Genomic DNA, 24,833 nt, shown 5'->3' with positions numbered 1-24,833 from the left:
GAAAATGGTGAAATAAGGAGCACTAGGCAAGTACAGCAGCTAGTATAATTTTGTTTATAAGAAGGAATTAATGGGAAAGAGTCTCTTTTTTTATCTAGTATTTAGATCTAATGTTTTTATAACGTAAGCAGGTCAGCCACTTCCCTTCATGACAAGAATCTCCTCCAACTCCTATCAAAGTGCAGTGAAATGTGGTCATTTACTTATTGGGCAACCATCTGTCTTGTATCCACAAGCATTTACAACTGTACCAAGTACAAGAACGCTCTAGACTGATAACTGCATTTCTTAAACAACAACTAGTTTGTTGGTCCCTTAAGTGGTCATTCAAGACAGGTCTTGCTCTGCAGCAATTTTATTGTGGCACATATGGCTTTTTTTTTTTTTTGCGCCCCGGGAAGTGCTCATAATTATCCAACACTGAACTGTGAGTTTGCTGCCTTGTCACAAGTTTCATTATGTGTTGAGAAAGTTCTGCTATTTATTCTGGTTCAGTGTAGGACGAAACTGGGCTAAAGAGAGAAAAGGTTACTTTTAAAGATTACATACTCATCAAAAACGAACATGTGGTTTTGACATCTACTGTGAAAGATAACCCCAGGCAACTATTCCTGTATGTTAAAGTTAAACCAATACTGTAGCTCTGAGACAGATAGAAGAACTGATTTCCTGACCCAATATGCCATGTTAAAGGTGACCTTGAGATGTTCCTTAAGCCAGTCAGGGCTGGGAACCTCACGCACAAGACTGCTCTGCTTCTCCTGTGGGAATGCTGCTGCTTTTTGTTACCTAAAATCATGAATGTTGCAAAGATGATGATGATACTGTTTTTTCTGCTAACCCAATATTAGGGATAATGGGCCATTTATTCAGACTAAGTTGTATATTAAAAAGTCAGGGTCAGGAGATTTGAATCTACAAATTTATACTTGGGAGAAACTTTCTTAGGCTATGTCTACACTGTGCACCGTACAGCAGCCGCTGTAAGGTACGCAGTGTAACCGCTCTTTGTTGGCAGGAGAGAGAGCTCTGCTGCCAACAAAATAACTCCTCCCCCACCCCCCAAACGAGGGGCGGTAGCTTTGTCGGCAGGAGAGCATCTCCCATCGACATAGCGCTCTCCACACAGGTGCTTTTCATCAGAAAAACTATTGTCGGTCAGGGGTGTGGTTTTTTTCACACCAACGAGCCACGAACGTTTTACTGACAAAAATGCAGTGTAGACATAGCCTTAAGCTGAACGATTAGACTTCAAAATATAAATAAAAATCTCAAAATAAAAATAATGAATATGCCAGGCAGATGAAAATCACCAAGGAATGCACAGTAATAGCTTACAAGAAAACCCAGCTAGTTTTAGTTATCTGTTACACCAAGAAACAATCCAGTAAATGTTTTCCAGTGTAAGACTCTTGAACAGTAAAGATATACGGTTCTTATATTAGTTCTTTCATTATTAGAGCCAATATAGATAAGACTGTAAAACAAATAGTTTCCAGTATAGGACACTGGGGCTCTGCTTAGACACACACATAAAAGGGGTATCATCAGTGTTAAGGTTGTTTTTTTAACTAGGCCCCAGAGGGCCTAGTTACTGCAGAGCACGGATATCATATACACCGAGGGCATGTCTATGCTACAAAACTTTGGTTCATGCAAGTTATGCCAGTGTAAAGCCACCGCAGTTAAGATACAATTTGTGCACATCCCTACTGAGTTCCTTGCACCAGCACTGCACATACTCACCAGGAGCACTTGTGTTGATGCACAATGTTGTGCACCATGGGCAGATATCCCAGTGTGCAACAAACCATTGTGCAGCCTCTTTTGGGAAATTCAGGCACTGCATGGTGGGGCAGAAATGAGTCACGTAAGGGGGTCTGGGAGTGAAGGGTCAAGTTCTGATCATGCAACTTTCTCCATCCCATTATGCCATTTCTATCCCATAACATTTGTGCCTTTTGTAAAAATCCCACAAACCCATGCAGTACCAGTCACAGTCCATCATCTCTGACAGAAGTAGGGAGTCTGCACAGCTCTGCACAACTGTCATGAGTGTTGCAAACACAGAATGCATGATCCTCTGGTGTTTGCAGAGCCACAAAAAGAACCATAGCTGCGAGCAACATGATAATTTCCATGAAGGACAGACTGCTGTGGGACTTAGCAAAAACCAATTCAAGGTTGCTGGTGGTGTTCCTGAAGCAGCTACAGATGACTGAGTGTGGCTTCTGGACCTGAGAAACAAGTCTTCACTGGTAGGATTGAATCATAATGCAGGTTTGGGTTGACAAGTAGTGGCTGCAGAACTTTCAAGTTGTGAAAGGCCACATTCCTGGATCTGTATGCTGAGCTTACCCCAGCCCTCCAGCACAGGGACAGCAGAATGAGAGGGGCACAGACAGTTGAGAAGTGAATGGCAATCACACTGGAGAAGCCTGCAATGTTGGATTGCTGCTGATACATGGGAAATGATTTTGGAGTTGGAAAACTCACCATGGTGGCTGATGTTATTCAAGTGTTCCATTTTGTGATGCTTGTTGTACCTTTGTAATTACAGTGTTTGTCACTGATCCCATGAGTTCTGCTGCCCTGTACAATAACAAATAGTGGGTGCTTTCAGTTATGCTAAGCATTATGTTGTGAATTAATAAAAGATACATCATGTTCTCAAAAATAGATTTTATTGGGTACTAAAGCCAGTGCATAGAAATTACATGCAATTTTTTTAAAAATAAATTAAAAGGACCAAAAAACTAAACTCTGATAAAGAACGTTCATCTCCATTTCAGCTACACAGACAATCATCATGGCTCCCACAGGTCAGGATGTGAAGCTGTGGTTGTCCTTACCGTTTCCCAGTGTGGAGTGGCAGGGGTAGGGATGCAGCCCTAATGCCATGTGGAACATTGGAGAGCAGGGGGGTTTATGAGAACTCCATTTTAGCATCTCCCATTCACTGAAAAGAGAGGCAAGTCCAGGCTGGTTGATCCTGCAGGTCCACCAGAGTTTGCAGCATCTGTGTTTTGTGCTGAAGAAGCCTCACTATGCCCTAGTGCATCTGCCTCTCCTTTTCCTGATGGGCCTTTCTCCTGTCCACTCTTTCCTTCTCCATAGAGTCTCTTCTTTCTCTTCCTTATCTAGCTCAAGCACTCCACAGATGTGGAGGGGGACCCCTGAAGGCCACAATGGCAGCAGCTACAGCTAACACACACAGAGGTATCATTGTAAGTATAGTCAAAACGGAAAGTTTACGTTTAGTTTCAGAACTCCCTTCCATTGCTGCCCTAATGTTTTAAACAAGACACACTTATTGACACTTCAGCATGCTTGGGCACATCCCCACTCTCCAATTCCAGCCATCGTGAGTGTGGCCTGCCAGAGGCAGAGGGAAGAGAAATGAGGAGGGAATTATTTGGTTGCATGAAACAATACAAAGTATAGGGCAATGGCAGTGAATACGGGCACTATTTTCCACAGGCAATGGTGATTTTAACTGAACTCTCCCCCGAGGGTACAAAAAGGCACAGAGAGTACAGCTGCGGCTGGTGACCCAAAACCACCAGGGCCTATATGCTGCTAGCTGTCAACTCCAACAACGCCTGCTAAAGTCATCGCAGAGTGGAGTGGGAATGTGTCCTACCACAGAGGAAGAAATAGAAACTTAGAAACCTGCAGGAGAGGTTTGCAGAGTGCCTCCATGAATGTTCCATCAAGGTCTCTCAGGACGATTCAAAGGACATCCGTTTGTACCTAAACAAACTGCTCCACAGGTCCCCTACACTCTGCCTATCTCTAGTGGGGAATGAAAAGCAGATCACTTCCTCTTTTTGTTGTACCACTACCTCTCCTAGCATGAGTAAATTAATAAGTCAATAGATTGGTCCTGCTACGTTGGAGTCAGGCACCATCAGTACATTTAAAAATTGTAGAGGTGAGTCGCATCATACGCTTATTTAACTTACACGAATTCAACTATATGTGCTCGGCAAAAAAAAAAAAAGAAAGAACGAACGAACGAACAACAAGATAGTCGTAAATAGTGTGGGCGATTCCGCCCACTATTCCACTCAATAAGCCTATGCCCCGGAGTGAGTGTGAGATGGGAGACGTGAATCTCCCTCAGTCGGTCTCGGTTCCCGTGTGCCTCTCATAGTGCGAGCATCTTGCCATGCTGAGTGTGATTCTAGAGTTTAAAGATACTGTATGTATTTTTCGTAAAACATGGCCCTTAAACGCAAGCCAACTACCTCATCTGGTGCTCAACCGAAGGAACAGCGATCTGTTCGAACGCTAGATGAAAAACTTGCTGTGTTGGACTTATTGAGAGACGGCATGTCGGTCTCCAACGTGGCACGTAAATATGGCTGCAATGAATCTAACATCTGTGCCATCAAGATTCAAGAGAGAGAAATTCGTCAAGCCGTGGCATCAAGTGCTTCAATAACTGCTAAGATGACAAGCCAGGTGCGTGATAAGACTTTAGTGAAGACTGAAAAGGCATTAAACTTATGGCTAGAAGACATGAACCGTAAAAGTGTGCCTATCGATGGCAACACATTGCGAGAAAAGGCTCCTAGCCTCTACATGCTGTTCAAACCTCCTGCCGAAGAGGGAGAGCCTTCTGGGAAGAAGGAATGAAAAGCCAGCCAAGGTTGGCTTAAGAGTTTTAGGAACCACTTCAACCTCAAAAACGTGCAGACTACTGGTGAAGCTGCATCTTCCAATGAAAAGGCAGCAAAAGCCTACCCCGAACAATTAAAGAAAATCACAGAAGAAAAGGGCTATCTTCCGGAACAAGTTTTTAATGCTGACGAGACTGGGCTCGTCTGGAAAAAAAAATGCCCAACCGCACTTACACTTCGAAATCAGAAAGACAAGCCCCTGGCTTCAAAGCAGCTAAAGACAGCATGACTGTGTTGTTTTGTGGCAATGCGGCTGGGCATTTAATAAAGCCGGGCTTGCTCTAGAGGGCTGCAAATCTCCGTGCCCTAAAAGGCAAGAACAAAAAATCTCCTGCCTGCGTCCTGGCAATCAAATAAAAAGGCTTGGGTGATGGCAGCATTATTTCTGGATTGGTTCCACAAGTGTTTCATTCCGGAGGTCAAGCAGTACCTCGAAAAGAAAGGACTTGACTTTAAAGTGTTGCTGATCGTAGACAATGGTCCTGGCCATCCTGCCGCACTCTGGCTTGCGCATAATGACGTTGAAGTCATCTTGCTCGCCCCCACCAATACCACCTCCATCCTCCCAACCAAGGCGTGATTCGCTGTTTCAAGGTCACATACACGAGGCTTATGTTCTCACGGATATGTAGCACTATGGATGCTGATGCCAATCTTAATGTAATGGAGTGTATACTGTACTTTATGGGCGATTTAAGGGATTTTCAAGGGTAATTTTGACTATACGCGATTTTCGCCTTATACACTGACTTTAGAACCTAACCCCAGTGTAAGATGTGACTCAACTGTACTGGGAAATGAATTCACACACTTACCTTACAGCAGGCTCTGCTGTGCTTGACTGGAAAGTGCGGGCCCCTTACTGAATGAGGGAGGCAACCTAGTGACAGAGAATGTGGAAAAAGCTAATGTACTCAATGCTTTTTTTGCCTCTATCTTCACAAACAAGGTCAGCTCCCAGACTGCTGCACTGGGCAGCACAGCATGGGGAGGAGGTGACCAGCCCTCTGTGAAGAAGGAAGTGGTTCGGGACTATTTAGAAAAGCTGGACGAGCACAAGTCCATGGGGCCGGATGTGCTGTATCCGAGAGTGCTAAAGGAGTTGGCGGATGTGATTGCAGAGTCATTGGCCATTATCTTTGAAAACTCATGGTGATTGGGGGACGTCCCGGACGACTGGAAAAAGGCTAATGTAGTGCCCATCTTTAGAAAGGGGAAGAAGGAGGATCCTGGGAACTACAGGCCAGTCAGCCTCACCTCAATCCCTGGAAAAATCATGGAGCAGGTCCTCAAGGAATCAATTCTGAAGCAGTTAGAGGAGAGGAAAGCAATCAGGAACCATCAGCATGTATTCACCGAGGGCAAGTCATGCCTGACTAATCTAATTGCTTTCTATGACAAGATAACTGGCTCTGTGGATGAGGGGAAAGCAGTGGACTTTGACTTTAGCAAAGCTTTTGACACTGTCTCCCACAGTATTCTTGCCAGCAAGTTAAAGTATGGGCTGGATGAATGGACGATAAGGTGGATAGAAAGCTGGCTAGATTGCTGGGCTCAACGGGTAGCGATCAATGGCTCCATGTCTAGTTGGCAGCCGGTATCAAGTGGAGTGCCCCAAGGGTCTGTCCTCGGGCCAGTTTTGTTCAATGTCTTCATTAATGATCTGGAGGATGGTATGGATTGCACCCTCAGCAAGTTTGCAGATGACACAACTGAGAGGAGAGGTAGATACACTGGAGGGTAGGGATAGGATACAGAGGGACCTAGACAAATTAGAGGATTGGGCCAAAAGAAATCTGATGAGATTCAACAAGGACAAGTGCAGAGTCCTGCACTTAGGACAGAAGAATCTCATGTACCACTACAGACTAGGGACCGAATGGCTCGGCAGCAGTTCTGCAGAAAAGGACCCAGGGGTTACAGTGGACGAGAAGCTGGATATGAGTCAACAGTGTGCCGTTGTTGCCAAGAAGGCCAATGGCATTTTGGGATGTATAAGTAGGGACATTGCCCGCACATCGAGGGATGTGATCATTCCCCTCTATTCGACATTGATGAGGCCTCATTTGGAGTACTGTGTCCAGTTTTGGGCCCCACACTACAAGAAGGATGTGGAAAAACTAGAAAGCGTCCAACGGAGGGCAACAAAAATGATTAGAGGACTGGAACACATGACTTATGAGGAGAGGCTGAGGGAACTGGGATTGTTTAGTCTGCAGAAGAGAAGAATGAGGGGGGATTTGATAGCTGCTTTCAGCTACCTGAAAGGGGGTTCCAAAGAGGATGGATCTAGACTGTTCTCAATGGTAGCAGATGACAGAACAAGGAGTAATGGTCTCAAGTTGCAGTGGGGGAGGTTTAGGTTGGATATTAGGAAAAAACTTTTTCACTAGGAGGGTGGTGAAACACTGGAATGCGTTACCTAGGGAGGTAGTGGAATCTCCTTCTTTAGAAGTTTTTAAGGTCAGGCTTGACAAAGTTTTAGTTGGGGATTGGTCCTGCTTTGAGCAGGGGGTTGGACTAGATGACCTCCTGAGGTCCCTTCCAACCTTGATATTCTCTGATTCTATGACTGCCTGGACTGTGGAGAAGTCTCAGACAGGTCCTGGCTTTCAGCATGGCTGGTCTCCTCGGTCACGTTACCTATCCTCCTCCTCCTGCTGCAACTCCTCCTCCTGGCTGTTCATCCAGAGGTCTGTGTGTCAAGCTCCTTGAAGGTACCCACGTTGCTCTGTGGGGTGCTAGTACGGCATCCGCAAAAAGTACGGCATGCAGGTCATTTTAAAAGCGGTATGTCTGTGGCTCAGCACTGGATTGACTGCCAGCCTCCCAGTATGCCTGCTGTTGTTCCTTCACCATCACACGGCTCTGTTATTCCCCTTCACCCACATCCCCTATGCAATCTGCTCACAGATGATGATATTTCTATGACTGCTGCATAACTGTGCCTGCAAGGCCTCTTTTCCCAATGAGCCCAGGAAATCCATTATCTCCCATCTATGCCAGGCAACAGCATATCTAGAGTGCGTAGACTGTATGGTCAATTGCACCCAAGCTGCTAGCTGTGCTCACCAAGCCGGGCAATCAGGAAAAGGTATTTCAAAATGCTGAAGGGTTTTTAAAGGGGGGGAGGGGTGGCATGGCTTCCGTTCTCTGCAGACCCTTGGGAAGCGGAGTTCACAATTGTGACCAGAGCGGTCAGCGTCAGGCATCGCATGACAGCTGCTGGCGGACTGTTATGGTCGACATAATTCACACAGCATTTACACTGACACTGCACAGATCTCAGTACACTGATCATAGCTCAGCGCTGTTCGAGAAGACAGTGTAACAGGGTGTTTACATTGGCTAGAGACAAAATTCAAATGGAGACACATGCAACTAGGCAGCTTACGTTGACCTAACTTTGTAGCATAGACCAAGCCCAAGTCATTCAAGTCTATCAGGTAAACACATGGACTTGAAAAGGAGTTGCAGGAGAGAATTTGTACTATGTTTATATGATCAACGCTAACTGCTATTGTAGGGATTTTACAGCCCAATTAGGAAAAAGACACATAGGGTTCCTGGTTTTCTTGATTTTTTGGTGTTCTAGACCTTACTGTTTATGAAAGTAATGGACTACTAATGCTAATTAGAAACAGACACTGTGCAGATTGGGCTAGGGAAGCTTCCCCCAGTTAGCGCTGCTGAAGAAAATCAGTTTTGACATGAGACTCCCTTAGATATGTTACCAGTCAACTGTATCAATTAAGGCAATATGAAAGCACTGCAATATGTATAAACTATGTTTGAACGCAATCAAGCTTTAAAATGAAGTATTCATCAAATTAAAATGGCCTTGGACCAAAGGCAAACCAAGTCCTTTACATCTTCAATGCAGAATCCTACATGAGGGCAAGCATCTTCATTTTACAGACAGGGAAAGTAATGAACTGGGTGCAAGTGGCTTGTGCAATTCATACTAACATCTTCATCTTAAGGTTTTCATACATACACACACATGCAAGAGTACATGTTTAAATCACTTGAACTTTGGGCCTAAAGAATCTGACAGTCTTTTAAATAAAAAACAAAAGTAACCTATTAGATTAGTAAAAGGACAGAACTCATGTAAAGTTTTTAATGTAAATTCTTGTTCGTTTCCCATAAGACTGCCATGTACATTGTGATGGTAGGCTAATTTTATAGAATTAAATAGTCCCATGTTAAGGGAAAGATTTTTTAATTTTATTTATTTATTTAAACTGTACCATGAACCACAATGAATTTGGAAGACAGTATGAGTGCTGTTGTAGCCAAGACACTACTTCACGATTCAATTTTATTTTTTCTGTAATCAGACCAATGGCCCATCTAATTGTACACTCAATATTGAGTTGAATACTGGGTTACATCCAAAACTGTAAAAAGAAAAGGAGTACTTGTGGCACCTTAGAGACTAACAAATTTATTTGAGCATAAGCTTTCGTGAGCTACAGCTCACTTCATCGGATGCATTTGGTGGAAAATACACCAAATGCATCCAATGAAGTGAGCTGTAGCTCACGAAAGCTTATGCTCAAATAAATTTGTTAGTCTCTAAGGTGCCACAAGTACTCCTTTTCTTTTTTGCGAATACAGACTAACACGGCTGCTACTCTGAAACCATCCAAAACTGTAGTAAGAAAAACATCCACAAGAAACCTGCCCATTTTGCAATATATTCTTGACTTCATCTAGTGATCAATGTAAGCTTTGAAACATGAAGAGATAACCCTTGTAGTTCTCATCTTAGCTAATTAACTGTGTATGCTGTTATTCACACAACGGTAAATATTTTGCAGTATTTAGTTTCATAGACTAAGTTACTTTAAGCCTCATGTATTTCCTTTCATCCATTTTAAATGTGTTGCCTTTTTGTTTTACTTGGAGCCCTTCTGTTCTTGTATAACTGGAAAACCCAAGTAGGAGGTCTGAATGGCCTTTTGTAAAAGAAAAGAAATCCATGATTGACAGAGTATGAGAAAATACACTGGCAGGAACAAACCAGCATTAGAAGGGAATTGATTAAATGGAATTCCACATTTAGATACCAAGGTAATAGGTATAAGGAACCAAAGAGACACTAGACAACCCAAGAGGGGAAAGGAAAAGTAACTTCCATTGTTCCATTCATTGTTTTATTTTTCTCTAAATAAAGGTATTAAATACAATTTTTACATTAAAAAAAATAAGTTCTACATCAAGCTTGATGTTCATAGTCTATCCAGCAGCTATTTCTACTTCCCTCCATCCTTTCCCAGAATAAAGAGAATAAATGAAATCCCTTTACAAAATAAAACCACCACACTGTTTTAAAGCATAATTAATCAGCATTTATAATTGCTTGAGATGTTATCGACTACTACACAGAATTATTTTAGAGGCAATAGAATTCAGAACGTTTCAAACCATGTATCAGCACAGAATTAGATTGCTTTCATTTGTCACATTCAACATTAGATTAAAGAAATAACACCATTCATAAGTAGTATGAACTCTGAAGCCAACATAACATGGCCGTAAAGTCTTCTTGAAATAAGCAAATGCTGAAAGTTAACCCAAGCCCACAATATGCTCACAATCTCCATTATAAAAATAGAGGCCTGCTATAAAATTATAAAAATTATAGTCCCCTATGGCCTAATCTAAAATTTATTACTACATGCGCCTCAATATCCCTAGATTTCTGGAAATTGCAAAGTAAAGGCGTGTTAAGGTGGCAGAGCTCAAAATGAGAAGAAAACAATGTGGAGCAGCTGGGAAAGAACAGACGACTCATGTAATGCTGCAGCACACGTCCGAGCTGGGGGCGGAACAAAACAAGTATATCAAAACAGGCATTGGGCAATGTAGACAAGCTCAAATGAATCTTTCCCCTCATGTGTACTTTAGGGTTTATTTGTTTGATCTTTCAATCTTTGCCTTTTGGTTTTCTTACTTACAAAAGTAAAAAGCTATTGTAATTCTGCAAGAGACTGAGACGGTGTACCTCCTTGGGGGGGGGGGGGGGGGAATACACCGGAGGTCCTACTCACTTGGGAGGCTCACTGTCATTCAAAACTTCATCTTCACTGTACCTGATGTTAAAATAATGAAGCACCTGAAAGCCCAAATACTTATGTAAGTACCCGGGTTCTATTGTTCCTTGAACTGACCCATTTTTGGAAGGGAGGGGACAAGAACAAGGAATGAGGCCAGCATTCTAATTCTGTCTGCTAATGGACATCTAATCTTTGTATGCAGTGTGGTTGTACCTGTGCAAGGTCCCAGGATATTAGAGACAATGAGGGTGAGGCAATTTCTTTTCTTGGACCAACGTCTGTTGGTGAGAGAGCGATACAAGATTTGGAAAAAGAAAAGGAGGACTTGTGGCACCTTAGCGACTAACAAATTTATTTGAGCATAAGCTTTCGTGAGCTACAGCTCACTTGCCACCCTATATCTTCTTCAGGTATGAGCGACTAGTGTGGCTCAAAAACGTGTCTCTCTCACCAACAGATGTCGATCCAGTAAAAAGATACTACCTCACCCTCCCTGTTTCTCGAAGAGACCTCTAAAGAAGCCTGCATGGATTGAAAATATCCCCATGTATTTAAGGCTCCTCAACCACATCAGAACACAAAAGACAGGACTCTTTGCTTGTCCCTTGCCAACCCTTCTCCTCCCACCAAGCGCTCTCCACCATAAAGCAGCCGAAACAAACAGCCAGACATCATAATCCCCAAGTGCCCTATACTCTACAGACCCCATGGCCAGTCATTCCCGGGAACAGATCATTTATAGGTTGGAAATTCCCCTGCCAGCGGTTGCACAGGCAGGGAGAGCAGGCGGCGTCCAGCCAAAGATGAACCTGTGGCAAACCATCCCACCGGATGCGTGACCCCTCACCCACTTAAAAGGGGTGGTGGTGGGGGGGGGGGGGAATCTCATCCCTGCTTGCGATCAATTTCCTCTCTGGAAACACGCTGGCTCCTCATCTCTCCTCCCAGCCGGCACAGCCCAGGGCCCTTCCCCAGGAGGGACCGGACTGGCTCCCCAGTGACCGATGCAGCCCATGGGGAGGCTGGGGGAGGACGGCGGGGCTTTGCATGCAGCGGAGGGAGGGGGGGTTTTCTAGCCCCGGAATTTAAACCCCCCCCCAAGACTTTAGCAATGGGCCCCCCGCCCCACCCAGGCTCCAGTATTTGGGGGTGGGGGAGGCAGGTGCCAGGCTCCCAGAGGGGGCGCCCAGACTCGGGGAGGCGAGGCGGGGCGGGCCGGGGATGGGCGCTCGGCCCCTGGCTCACCTCCGCAGCCTCTCCTGGAGCAGCCGCATGGGTCCTGGGCGCCGGGCGGGCGGGGGGTCGGGCCGGGGGGGTGCGGGCGGCTCCTGCGGCGGCGAGGGCCGGGGTCCGGGCCCTCATTGGCTTGCGAGCCCCGCGGCCCGGAGCGCCGGCAGCGGCGTGTGCAGGAGAGACGGAGCCGGCGGCACCGGGGGTAGGATGGGGGGGGGGGACAAGCGCTCGGGGCGGCCCCTTTATCCGGCCCGGGCTTCCCTCCGCCCCATCCCCGCCCATAGCGCCGGCGCCGGCCCGCCCCTGTGGGCGCCGGTTCAAGGCGGGAGCGGAGGCGGAGGCGGAGGCTCGGCCCGGGCGGGGGGGGGACCCTGGCCCGGGTCCAGCGCCGGTCCCGGGGGGGCCGGATCGCCCGGGTTCCGCGGCGGCCCTCGCTCGCCCTTCGTGCCCGACACAAGCCCTGGGCCGGGGGGATCCATAAAGGGCTCCCCGCAGAGCCTGGGGCGCCTTTCCTGGTACAGTGGAAACCCCTCGCTGCGGCCAGCGAGAGTCCCCTGGCCCATGTGGAAAATCAGACCCCATTTTATTCCAGCGGGACGCTGCTTTGTAACACGGATGAGCACATCCTGGTAGCAAGCTAGAGATTTCCTTTTTAAGAATGAAAGAAGATGAAAACCCTTGTCCTGTGTGTGTGTGTGTGTTGTGTGTACACACACACACACACACACACACACGCCAGGCACTGAGCACAATTGTTTCTTAGGTGAGGCGAGAAGCAGGGGTGCTGGATCTAGGGGTACCGCCGCACCCCCCTGGCTTAAAGTGTTTTCCATCATGTAGAGGATTTAGTTTTGTTCAGTGGCTCTCTGCACCCCCACTATACAATCGGTTTTAGTGCCACGTTGGAGAAGGGGCAAAGTAAAAGGAGGGGAAAATGTACGACCGGAGACTTTCAGATACAGGGGTGCTGGACAAAGAGCCTAAAGAGAATAGTTGCAAGGGTGGAGGAAGGAATTGTAGGGGAGAGTGAAAAAGGAGAGCTAGAACAGGCACCTGAAAGAGAGGCCAGGGCTGAATCAGAAAGGATGGTGGTTTCAGTCCCTTTGTTTTAATCTAGTTGCCCCAAGAAGCAGTGAGCTTAAAACGATGAATCTTCTTGACTCTGAAGAACAATGTACTTGTCTATAAAAAGGCGAGATATAATAAAAACAAAACAAAAAACAACGGAGAGAGAGCATGGTGCACTGGATGCTGTGCCCAGAGCAGCTTGGCTTCTGTTCCCAGCTCTGCTACAGGGCAGGTTGCTTCACTTCGCTGTACCTCTGTTTTCCCTCCCACTCTTTGTCTTGTCTATTGTGACGATAGCCTTTTCCAAGCAGGAACTGCCTCTAAATATGTTTGTACACTACTTAGTATATTGGAGATAGTAGGCAATGCTGTAATAGAAAACACAATATTCCATTTATGGTGTGCCAAATACCAGAGCTTGAAGTGGGATGATGTACCACCTCTCACAAGCTCCCATCTTCCATTAAAGAATCTAAGGCCTTGTTTTGGTTTGGGATTGCATGGAAAGTGATCAAGGCAAGCCACTGGTGTAGACAACTAGGCTATGATTTGTGTCGATGCACTTTACCCTACTTTCAGGCTGGAGGGAGCTGCAGTGGTGCAGATCACACCTTTCTCATTTACAGCAAGGGTTTTCATCAGGGCACACAAATCCCCAGTGTGGATGGACAACACCTAAGCTTTCATTAAAAAAAGGGGAAGGGAGAGGAATGTCAAGTTTATCCCTCATGGTTGAAAATAAAACCTTCAAATTGCCAAGTGGGTTTAGCCACTGCAGATACATTTTCCTGTATTTATAGAGAGCCTAAAATAATTTCAAGATATGTGAATGGCCCCTATTAATCTCAGGTTTTAACAATTTTGACATTTAATTTTGAAATGAATTAACTATTTCACTGCAAATCAAAGCACATCAGAAAAGAGATCAAGGTTCGAGGTATGAAAATCTACCCAGTTTACATGTGTGACACTGGGCAAGTTGCTTCACTTTTCTGTACCTCTGTTTTCCCTCCCAACTTCTCTTTCTACTAATCAAAAAGGAGCAAAGGCGAAGGAGCATAGCAAGGCATCGCGAGCTCCAGGAAGGGAGAGCTAAACCCAAAGAGCCAATCAGAATACATGGTCATATTTTGAATACCTGCACAGTCTAAGAGTAGCAGCACTGCCTTCCCCCACAACACACTGCTGTCAGTGGTTGTTTTCCTCTGTTGCTTCAATATGCAAACTTGCTATGGGAAGTATGAAGAAAGTACAGGAAACTGTCATGATACTGCTGCATCATCAGACTGTGGCTGTGAGCAGAGCACACTGTATGGAGCCCAAGGAGGGTAAAGCAGAAAGCATGTGTGAACGGTATAAAATTATCCAGTCAGACCCTCAAATCCCTCTTGATACGTCAGTCAGACTAGTCTGCCCACATCCTCTTTATTCCTCTTAGCTGCTGCTTCTTTTATCATCTCCTCTTATAGTCTCTGCTTCATCTCTTTCCCTGCTGCCTCCTTATATTTGAACTAGCCTTCTACACTCCCTATGTGGCACACAGGCTTCCTGTCTTTCTTCAAGTTTCTCAAAACTGATTTCTCCCACAAAGTCCTGTAGCATCCACAACCTCCTTATTCCATGTTGGCCTTATTATTTACTGTAGCACAACCACAGCCCAATCCTCTGGGTGCTAAACATTGAACAAACACAGACCTTGAAGAGCATACAGTTTAAGAAGACCAATGACTTGTGAAGGGTAGAGAACAGTGGCCTAGGGAGAGGTAAATCACCAAATATAAACATTTTAAATGTATGTTATCTATTTGTAGTTAAAAAATTGCCAGAGTGCTAACTAGCCCCATGCACTTCAACCTTTGATTGCCTGATTTGTGTATTGCAGATGCACTGGAGTTTTTGTATAATTTTATACCAATTCATTACTTTCATTGATAATCTCTTTATGGGAGAACGTCCATCCCGCAAAGATTTACTCTTGTGCTTAATTGTATGTTAGATGTATAGAGCCATTGAATTAAGTAAAGGTAACAGTGCACAAAAAGTAAGTAATGTACATAAGTCTTTGCAGGATTTATGCATGTACATGTGTCTTCATTCAGTACATTCTAGCTATTTCACAGTGCATAGTACACTTACAATTAAAAATCATGTAGTGTAGCAGATTTACATGATACATTGAATTTGGTCAAATTTTAACACAAGACCCCCAGGGAGTATTTGTAGAATGTAGCTATTATAATACAATATTTCAATATTGCCCACCCTAGACAGTCAAAACAAACAAATAAATAAAAAAAATCATGAATCAGGCTCTCAAAATCACAAGAATGGCTTAAAATAATGAGATTTTTAAAAATAAAATTTTGGGTTCCTTTTATTTGCCTTCTGCTGCATGAGCACTGGGGATTCACATTTTCAAGTTTTTCTTTGGAATCATGAGGATTAGAAACTTACTTCTGTGTTTTCATGAAAATCTGACATGCTCAGAGAATAACCTGATTGCAGCATCTGGGGCATTAAGGGGAAAAAAATATCACACGACTTGTGATAAAAATCGTAAGATTTTGTGATGCTGATGTTGAGTCAAATATGTATATTTCTTTTTGAAATGAAAGTAAGTTATTCAGCATTCACATTTAAGAGCCTGATCCTGAACAATACCTTACTTAACACTTGCCACTCCCATGGAAATCACATCTCTAATTGCATTTCATGTTTTAATGACTCAGACATTTTATTGTATTTTGTAAATATCAGAAGGGCTCAGACCTTATTACGGTTGCAGGACCTATAAATTAATTTTAAAAACTGGCATCAAGCACAAAACTGCAGAAACCAAATCCCCCAAGTCTTCCAAACGCAACTATTTTTATTATACTCTTATACTTTACAAATTAAAAAAACCTAAGATTCTATTTCATTGCTTTATTACAAAGTGCTCCTGGCACTAGAAACATGTTGCTTGCCTTGCTTTAGCTAGGAGTGCATTTTTCGATGTGTCAGGTTTGCTTAAACAAAATTGCCAATGGTTTCTTAAGGAATGAAACCCTAGCTGCTACAATGTCTTTGTCCTCCTAGAAACAAAATGGCTGCATGCTGATGATGGATGGCCCAGGGGACTGCTAATAAGATACAGAAGCTTTCACCGCTGGTTTGGCGGATTGAATACACCTCTGCTCAACAATAATGGAAATTTGTTAGATGGGTGATGTGAAATGAACTTGATAGTTTCAGTCTAGTTCCTAATAGGCAGGTGTCCACACAGCAAACCTGCTGCTAATTGCCATGCTTAGTGGCAGATTCATCACAGAGAACAAAGAGTGGATGGTCCACATGGAGTGACCTCTTCTTTCATTGCTATTTCAAGTTTGACACATGGGAGGAGCTGGGGGACATGCAAAGCTTGCACCGCCACTGCTCTGTGGATAGAGAACTTCATTCTTCAGGGCTGTTCATTAATCATTTTTCATGAGCTAAGTTCGCACAGATATATCATTTCTTCTTTTTGGCACAGACATCAAGCACCATGGTGAGATTATACTAACAGGGACAGAAAGATGGGATCTTTATGACAAGCTGCCATTTTCACTCTATCTCACAGCACATGCAGAACCTACATATGATGGTTGGCTTAGGCAAAACACACACCACAGCCAAGCCTAAATTGTAGAGTCCCACAAGAAGTCTGTGTAGATGTCCTACTAACAACATTAAATCTCTCAAATAGAAGCTGAATCTCTTCTTGTCACTTTGACAACATAGGAATTATTGTCATTAGTATGTATGTCAGACACACACGATGTACCCAGTCTTGTCATTTGTCAAACAGATCAAGAGAATAACAAGCATTTAGAATAAGGAACTGCAATGGTTTCTGGAGTGTGTTTTGGTAGTCACCAAACGCTTACACAATGATAGCTAATGTTTTCCTTACTGACTGATTTACATTCATGGATATTTGTCTGAGTCTTCAGTGGTCACAGGTACACAGCTAAGGTGGCCGGTTTCCTTCTATGACTCTGGGAGCCATCATCCATTTTAACATAGCAGAGAATAGCTTAGGTCTTTTTATGAGGCAAGAAGAGACAAGTTTGACTGGTGTAACTCCTTTGCTCTCCAGGTATTGGTGAGTTGGACTTATCAGGAGGGGTGGGGTAGGTCAGGATGAAAAAAAAGAGCATTGGCATGCCAATAGAATCCAGCCTTCCAGTAGAGGAGGAGCTAGATGACTGCTCTGGTTGTAGGGAATAATTTGGCCTGTTGTTTAGGCAGACAAACCAGCAACACTGAAACTGTGCTGCTGACAAGAAGAGATAAAGTGAAGGATTCATGAGAATGGAGGGGAGTGTGAATAGCTGACCTTGGCTTTGGGTTTCTGTGAATTTCTTATTGGAAGCTGCTTTGCTGATAAGAAGAAATTACGAGTTCCTTGCTGTTGCTAGGGAAATTGTTGACCCATTAGGGGTTATGTGCTTTGTTTTGAGCTATCTATAAAAGAGATTTATTAGAGTGTGCGCTTTGGAGAAGTTTTGGAGTGGATTTCAATGAGCTAAAAGGCTGACACCAAACTCCCCAGTGGGTAGGAGAAAGGCTGGCTACTGGAACCCTGCTACTCACTACTTGATACATCTCAGGCTTTGGATAACTATATCTGGGGTGCTCTAGATGAGACTATTGCTATTTTAGATGTGTGCTTTGTACTTAATAAAAACAAGGATTTTGGTGTCAAAGCACTCGTGTGTTCCAATTGTTTATCAGATGGAGGTGTTGTGTTCCCTACTGATTTATTTCCTGTCACCACCTGGAAAACAGAGACTAGTTATCATGATTTGGGTTCAGAAAACCTCAGGTAACACAGTGACTTAGAGGGCCAAACCCTCTGTACTGGGATGCATTTAACCAAATCTAGTAAGTACAATTCATACTGCATGATGTTTTAGGTTGTATTCTGCTGCAAGGAAGTCTCCATTAGTGGATAAAGAACCATCAGTTCTTGGGTTTATAACAATACATACTATAATTAGCTCAACAGACTCTTTGTGAGTCTGTGTCTACTGCCCTCTTCTCCTCTCTTGCTGATTGCTTTCAGTCTTATCCTGCTATGAAGGAGACATTCGCTATTAACACCTCCCCCAAAAGGAGACTGCTGACAGAAAAATATAGTCACCATTAGTTGATCTGAGGTGTTGCATTCTTGAATGAGCAAGAAATAGAGTTTGTGGGAGGATGTGGAGTCAGAACCTCAGCTGTGGCCATGGAATGCTCAGCACATCAAGGGGGTGCAAAGGTGGGTTTTATGCTCTCCCGAACATGGGCTCTTGTCTTCTGGCCTGTGCCCATAACACAAATTAGAAGAACCGGAACCCTCTATTCCCACTAGTCATTAGGACCTATTAAAAATCCACAATTTTCCTGACTACTATTATCTTGTACACTCATATACTATAATTTAAATAATATGACATTTGAAAGCCACGCCACTTTCCACTTAAAAATACAGTGTTTCACAGATCAAATGCTCAGCTTGTTAGTTGTCTGGATGGTCATCAGGGCATTAATTATCTCTACAGTCTGTATCATCTCTGGAGCTGGATGATTCCCAGATAAATTGGGACAACTCAATAATCTGCTGTAATGTACAACATTATACAGATAAAGGGGCAGGTTATAATACCCTTACACGGAGTTCCACCATGATTTCAACAATTTCCATCCCACCATCAACCTCAGCCTGGACCAGTCCACACAAGAGATCCACTTCCTGGACACTACGGTGCTAATAAGCGATGGTCACATAAACAACACCCTATATTGGAAACCTACTGACCGCTATTCCTACCTACATGCCTCCAGCTTTCATCCAGATCATACCACACGATCCATTGTCTACAGCCAAGCTCTACGATATAACCGCATTTGCTCCAACCCCTCAGACAGAGACAAACACCTACAAGATCTCTATCATGCATTCCTACAACTACAATACCCACCTGCTGAAGTGAAGAAACAGATTGACAGAGCCAGAAGAGTACCCTGAAGTCACTTACTACAGGACAGGCCCAACAAAGAAAATAACAGAACGCCACTAGCCATCACCTTCAGCCCCCAACTAAAACCTCTCCAGCGCATCATCAAGGATCTACAACCTATCCTGAAGGACGACCCATCACTCTCACAGATCTTGGGAGACAGGCCAGTCCTTGCTTACAGACAGCCCCCCAATCTGAAGCAAATACTCACCAGCAACCACACACCACACAACAGAACCGCTAACCCAGGAACCTATCCTTGCAACAAAGCCCGTTGCCAACTCTGTCCACATATCTATTCAGGGGACACCATCAAAGGGCCTAATCACATCAGCCACGCTATCAGAGGCTCATTCACCTGCGCATCTACCAATGTGATATATGCCATCATGTACCAGCAATGCCCCTCTGCCATGTACATTGGTCAAACTGGACAGTCTCTATGTAAAAGAATAAATGGACACAAATCAGACGTCAAGAATTATAACATTCAAAAACCAGTTGGAGAACACTTCAATCTCTCCGGTCACTCCATTACAGACCTGAGGGTGGCTATCCTTCAACAAAAAAACTTCAAAAACAGACTCCAACGAGAGACTGCTGAATTGGAATTAATTTGCAAACTGGATACAATTAACTTAGGCTTGAATAGAGATTGGGAATGGATGAGTCATTACACAAAGTAAAACTATTTCCCCATGTTATTTCTCCCCCCACCTCACCCCCTACTGTTCCTCAGATGTTCTTGTTAACTGCTGGAAATAGCCTACCTTGCTTGTCACCATGAAAGGTTTTCCTCCTTTCCCCGCCCTGTTGCTGGTGATGGCTCATCTTAAGTGATCACTCTCCTTACAGTGTGTATGATAAAACCCATTGTTTCATGTTCTCTGTATGTGTATATAAATCTCCCCTCTGTATTTTCCACCAAATGCATCCGATGAAGTGAGCTGTAACTCACGAAAGCTTATGCTCAAATAAATTTGTTAGTCTCTAAGGTGCCACAAGTACTCCTTTCCTTTTTACACGGAGTGGTGTCTTACTCCACTTACACATGGTGTAAGGTGCTATTCAGTGTGAATAAAGATATCACAGTCTGGCCCAAGATACCAATCGGTTCTCTCCTCTTCAGAGCAGAAAGGTCCTTCCAAGCCAGGGTTGATGGTCCTGACACTCCAGCACGGGAGAATGACCATGCAGAGAAGAAAGTAGCTGATGTAATGCATGAGAAAGCTGATAACTTCAGTTGTAAGTATGACGAGTCCTTAATTCTTCAGCCCATTAAGTGTAGGCTTTTCACAAGATTCTGTAGCTTTTCTTGGCAATGTGACATTCACTCAGAACATCTCATTCTCCTTGGCACTGATATTTGAGCAATATTTTACCTTCTATATCGTCAAAAAACAAGTATAGGATTTTCACATTTGTGCCAGCATCCATTATATAATTAATATACCTGCAAGTCCCTCTTCAGGAACAAAACAGAACTCGTCTGGATTGGTAAAGCAGACACCTTCATGTAAAGACTTCTCTCTCATCTCCTCCCAAATCTCAGATTTTTTCCCTTTGAAAACAGATCGATGATGAGCCAGATTCTGCCATCCTTATTCACAATAAGGAATACCTTCCTTTGACATTGCAATGAATGGGACTACTTAGTGGAGTAAGATAAATGAGTCTGATCTAAAGCCATGATCTATTGTCGAGAAGACAATAGAAAGACTACTCCCGTTGAATCCAATGGGCTTTGGATCAGGCCTGCAGTAAATAAAGGTCACAGAATCTGGCCCTTCATATTTACAGATTTTAATGCACATTGTTTCCTAACTGAAGGAAAAAAATTGCAGTTTCCCAATATATGGTTAAGCATGGCAGAGGTTTTATTCCAAATGGGTATTGTCCAGTTTTAGGAATTTGTAATTTTTATATGATTGTATTTTTAAAATATAAAGATATCTAAAGCCCTTTTGTTATACTTTCTTTATAAAGAGAAATAAACAGAAAATAGATAAATAAAAATGTCAGGCCAGATTCTTCTCTCACATCTAGTGATGTAAATCAAGAGGAATTCCATTGGAGTTTATGGAATCAAAATGGTATAAGTGTGTTTACATGACAAGTTATCTCTTGTTTAGTACTGGGACCAGACCCAGGATTTGCTTAGAGCTGAGGAGTCATTCATTTAAAATCACAGACCACTCTGACAGCATTATGCTAGTTATTTGTTAAATGCTTTTCATTAGGTTGTTTGAATAATAAATTTGGAATTAGAGAACCCAAATATAGACTGAGATACACACTTTCAAACTTGAAATAAACATCTCAGTTCTTTTACTTTTGACAAATAGATTTTAGTAAAGTACAACTTAAGAATCAAGGGCTCCTCCAGCCCTGTGTTAATGGCAAAAGTCACTGAGAAGCGAAGTGAAGTGAAATACAAATCCAAAGTAGAGAGAACTCGCCAGTTACTGTTTTTATCATGTGTGTTGGAAACAAGAACTCCTGATATGGAAATATTTTAGAACATGTGAATCTATGGATGAGCCATCTTATTATTTGTATTATAGTAGCACCTAGAGGTCCCAAATGAGATCAGGGCCCCACTCTGCGAGGCTCTGTAGAAACTTAATAAGAGACAGTCCCTATCCCAAATTGCTTATTGATATATAGAATGAAGTCAGAGAGATTTGAAGGTGCACATCACCTTCCAGGACTGGCTCCATAGATATATTTCATTGTGAAAAAGGCAGTTTCATGGCTTTAGGAACATGGCATTTCTTTTTCCAATTGGTCCCTCTCAACTGTTTTCACTGGATTTGTATTAATTATCTGTATTGTGGTAGCACTGCAGAGTCTCAGTCATGGACCGGGATCCTATTGTACAGGGCGCTGTACAAACTCAGAATGAACAGAAAGTTCCTGCTTACAATCTAAGTATCGTTTAACTTTAAAATAAAATATTACCAACATTGGAAGTGGGGAGGAAGGGAATGGCCAGGCAAAAGAACAGTCATGGTGTAATCATCTAATGTCATTACTGATGAGGTAGCTCTCTCCATTCAGCCTACAGGAACAATTTGTAGCACTCAACGGGAACCTGGGCACTGGGACAAAATAATAATCATACTTGATGCTTTTATAGTGCTTGTTATCTGAATTAATTGATCCTCGCAACATCCCTTCAGCAAGGTAGCAAAGCATTGTTACATGCAATTTACTGAAGAGCAAACTGAATCATTGAGAGGTTACGTGACATGCCAAAGGTCACACAGTCAGTGGCAAAGAGATATCAGGAGACCAATTGCCTGTCTCACTGTTCTAAACAGTGAGTGACTCCCGGGCAGATGCTACTACTATTAATAATGACACTTACCAGCACTTCTTATCTTTGCCATCTAGTTAAGTCTCACAACAGCCTTGCCAGGGCAGTATTACCTAACCGTCATCTTTTATAGATGAAGAAACTGGGGGGAAAAGAGGGTAAGAGGTACGTTTTCAGAAAGACTGAAGCCTGGCTTCCCTTTATGTGGGTGTAGCTCACACCTGGGGAATAAACTGAAGAAGAAATCTGAATACCTATGCCTCACTGACTGCCGGATTTGTACCCACAACTGGATCCAGGGGCCAGATCCTCAGCTGGTTTAAATCAGTGTGGTTCTGTTGACTTCAGTTGGACTGCATTGACTTACACTAGCTGAGGACCTGACTCCTGGTATAAATTCCAGGAATAACAGTTCCACCCACACGGTTCTTATTTGGAGGATGGGGGCTTTACACTGCAAAGTCTCTTTCTCAGGACTGAATCTTGAGGTTAGGGAGAGGTGCTTACATAAATTCAACATAAATAGAAAATAAACTGACAGACAAACTCCCTAGAGGAAGGTTCAGGCCAGTTGTATGATACCTGGGTATGGATTGAGCAAAGCCAATGACACTTTCTCTCTTCTACAGCACTTTCCTCTGGTTGCCTGAGGAAGGGCATAGAGAAGCTGATCAGGAATTACCTGGTCCCCAGTGAATTGGGAATTAGTTTCCTTGCACTCTGTTACTTGTGGATGCAAAAGATGCAGCTACATTTTGGGGAGTGCAACTTGCAGCCTCAGAACAGAGCCCACTCTTTGAAAATGTGCTTCTCATTGACTTTCTCACAGCCCAGAGATAATCAGTACTGGAGATAGATCAGACTTCAAGAATTCCTGCCTCTGATTTTAACCACACCTCCAGGGTTTAGGCCACACCTTTCTCTTTCTTCTGTTTGTTTTAGCATGATCTCTCTCATAAAATAAAATTTTATCTACAGTATATAGCATAAATATTTCAATCACCCTTACATTTAATGCTGGTCTCTGCAGTTTTGCCAACTCTTGCAATGTTAGTGTGAGTCTTGTGATATTTGGTATTTTTCTTAAACTCTCAGTTTTCATTACAAAACAAAACCCAACACTAAGATTCTAGCCATCTTGGTTTTGGATAAATGCTGGAAAATTTGAACCCTAATGGTACAAAAGCTAGATGGCAAATAAAAAAAGACTCCAAAGGAATTATTTTAAAATCTCATGATTTTTTAAGATAACCTCATGATTTTGGGTTCTGTTTCATGAGTTCTGAATTCTTTGGATTGGCAATACTGTGTTTGTTGAATGTACTCTAAATCAGTTTCATGATAATCTAAAGCACCATGGGATACTGTTACTGTGAATAATTTATTTCTGGAAATCTCAGGGTATGTTTACACTGCAATGTAAGCCCAGGGTAAGTAGAAGTCAAATCAGCAGCTCCTGGGTTTGTTAGGGCTTGAGCATCTACATTTATTTGTAACCCCAGGTTAGGAATAGTTGAATCCTGGGTCCCAATGTGGGGCTCCAGTGTCTACACTGCATTATGCAGGCTTCAGTCAAACCACCCACATCCCAGACTTCCTAGCACCCTCCCAAAATGTGGCTGCTCTAGCCTTTTGTTTGTGGTGTAGATGGGAAAACTTGACAGTTCACCAAACTTGACTGTCCAGAGAACAAAGAAAGTCAGCCTCGGGGATTGTGGGATATTAGTGGCAGACTGGCAGAGTATGTCTACACTGTAATAAAATGTATGAGCTGACCTGGGCTTGCAGGGCTCAGGCTGGGGGCTATAAAACTGCAGTGTAGACATTCAGGCTCCATCTGGAGCCCAGGTTTTGGGAGCCCAGGAATGGGGAGATTCCCAGAGCTTGGGCTCTAGCCCAAATGTCTATACTGCTATTTTATAGCCATGCAGCATGACCCCACAAGCCAAAGTCAGCTGACCCAGGCTGGCTAGCCACAGGTATTTTATTGTAGTGTAGACATACCCCTATAACACGAGTCCAGTGGGTCTATCCGGCAAATCAGTGACTCTGGTTTGGACCCTGCACCTCCGTGGAGTCTGGGCACACTGTCTGTGAATCCTGGGTTAGTGCGATGTGTGTGTAGATGGGAAGGGGGTTAGGCGTGAGCCCAAGTTTGCACCCTGGGTTTACATTGCAGTGTAGACATACCCTTAGTGGTTTAGGTATGAAGATATTATGGGCATAATCTTGAGTTTTTGTAAATTGGAAGAATTTACCTAGTCACATGGTGGATCCTCACTCACGCGAAGTCTTTAAATCGAATTGAATATCTTTCTAAAAGAGATGCTATTGCTCAAAAAGAAGTTATGTGTTAGATGCAGAAATTACTGGGTGAGGTTCAGTAGCCCATAGTATGCACAGTTTAGATGACTGTAATACTTTAGTCTAATCC

General features: G+C 43.5%; 1 protein-coding gene across 1 annotated transcript in view; it reads right to left on the bottom strand.

Moving 5' to 3' along the window:
- MMD (monocyte to macrophage differentiation associated) overlaps positions 1 to 12,185 on the bottom strand; it is a 29,461-nt gene extending 17,276 nt beyond the window's left edge. Inside the window, exon 1 of the mRNA XM_038372107.2 lies at positions 11,996 to 12,185. Coding sequence (XP_038228035.1) covers positions 11,996 to 12,024 — 29 coding nt within the window. The 5' untranslated portion in view covers positions 12,025 to 12,185. The remainder of the gene's footprint in view (positions 1 to 11,995) is intronic.
- Between the last annotated feature and the right edge of the window lie 12,648 nt (positions 12,186 to 24,833).

The sequence above is a fragment of the Dermochelys coriacea genome, chromosome 14, assembly GCF_009764565.3.
Source record: "Dermochelys coriacea isolate rDerCor1 chromosome 14, rDerCor1.pri.v4, whole genome shotgun sequence".
Lineage (NCBI taxonomy): Eukaryota > Metazoa > Chordata > Testudines > Dermochelyidae > Dermochelys > Dermochelys coriacea.
Note: the sequence above shows the minus strand (reverse complement) of the source record. Positions and strands in the feature narration are given on the sequence as shown.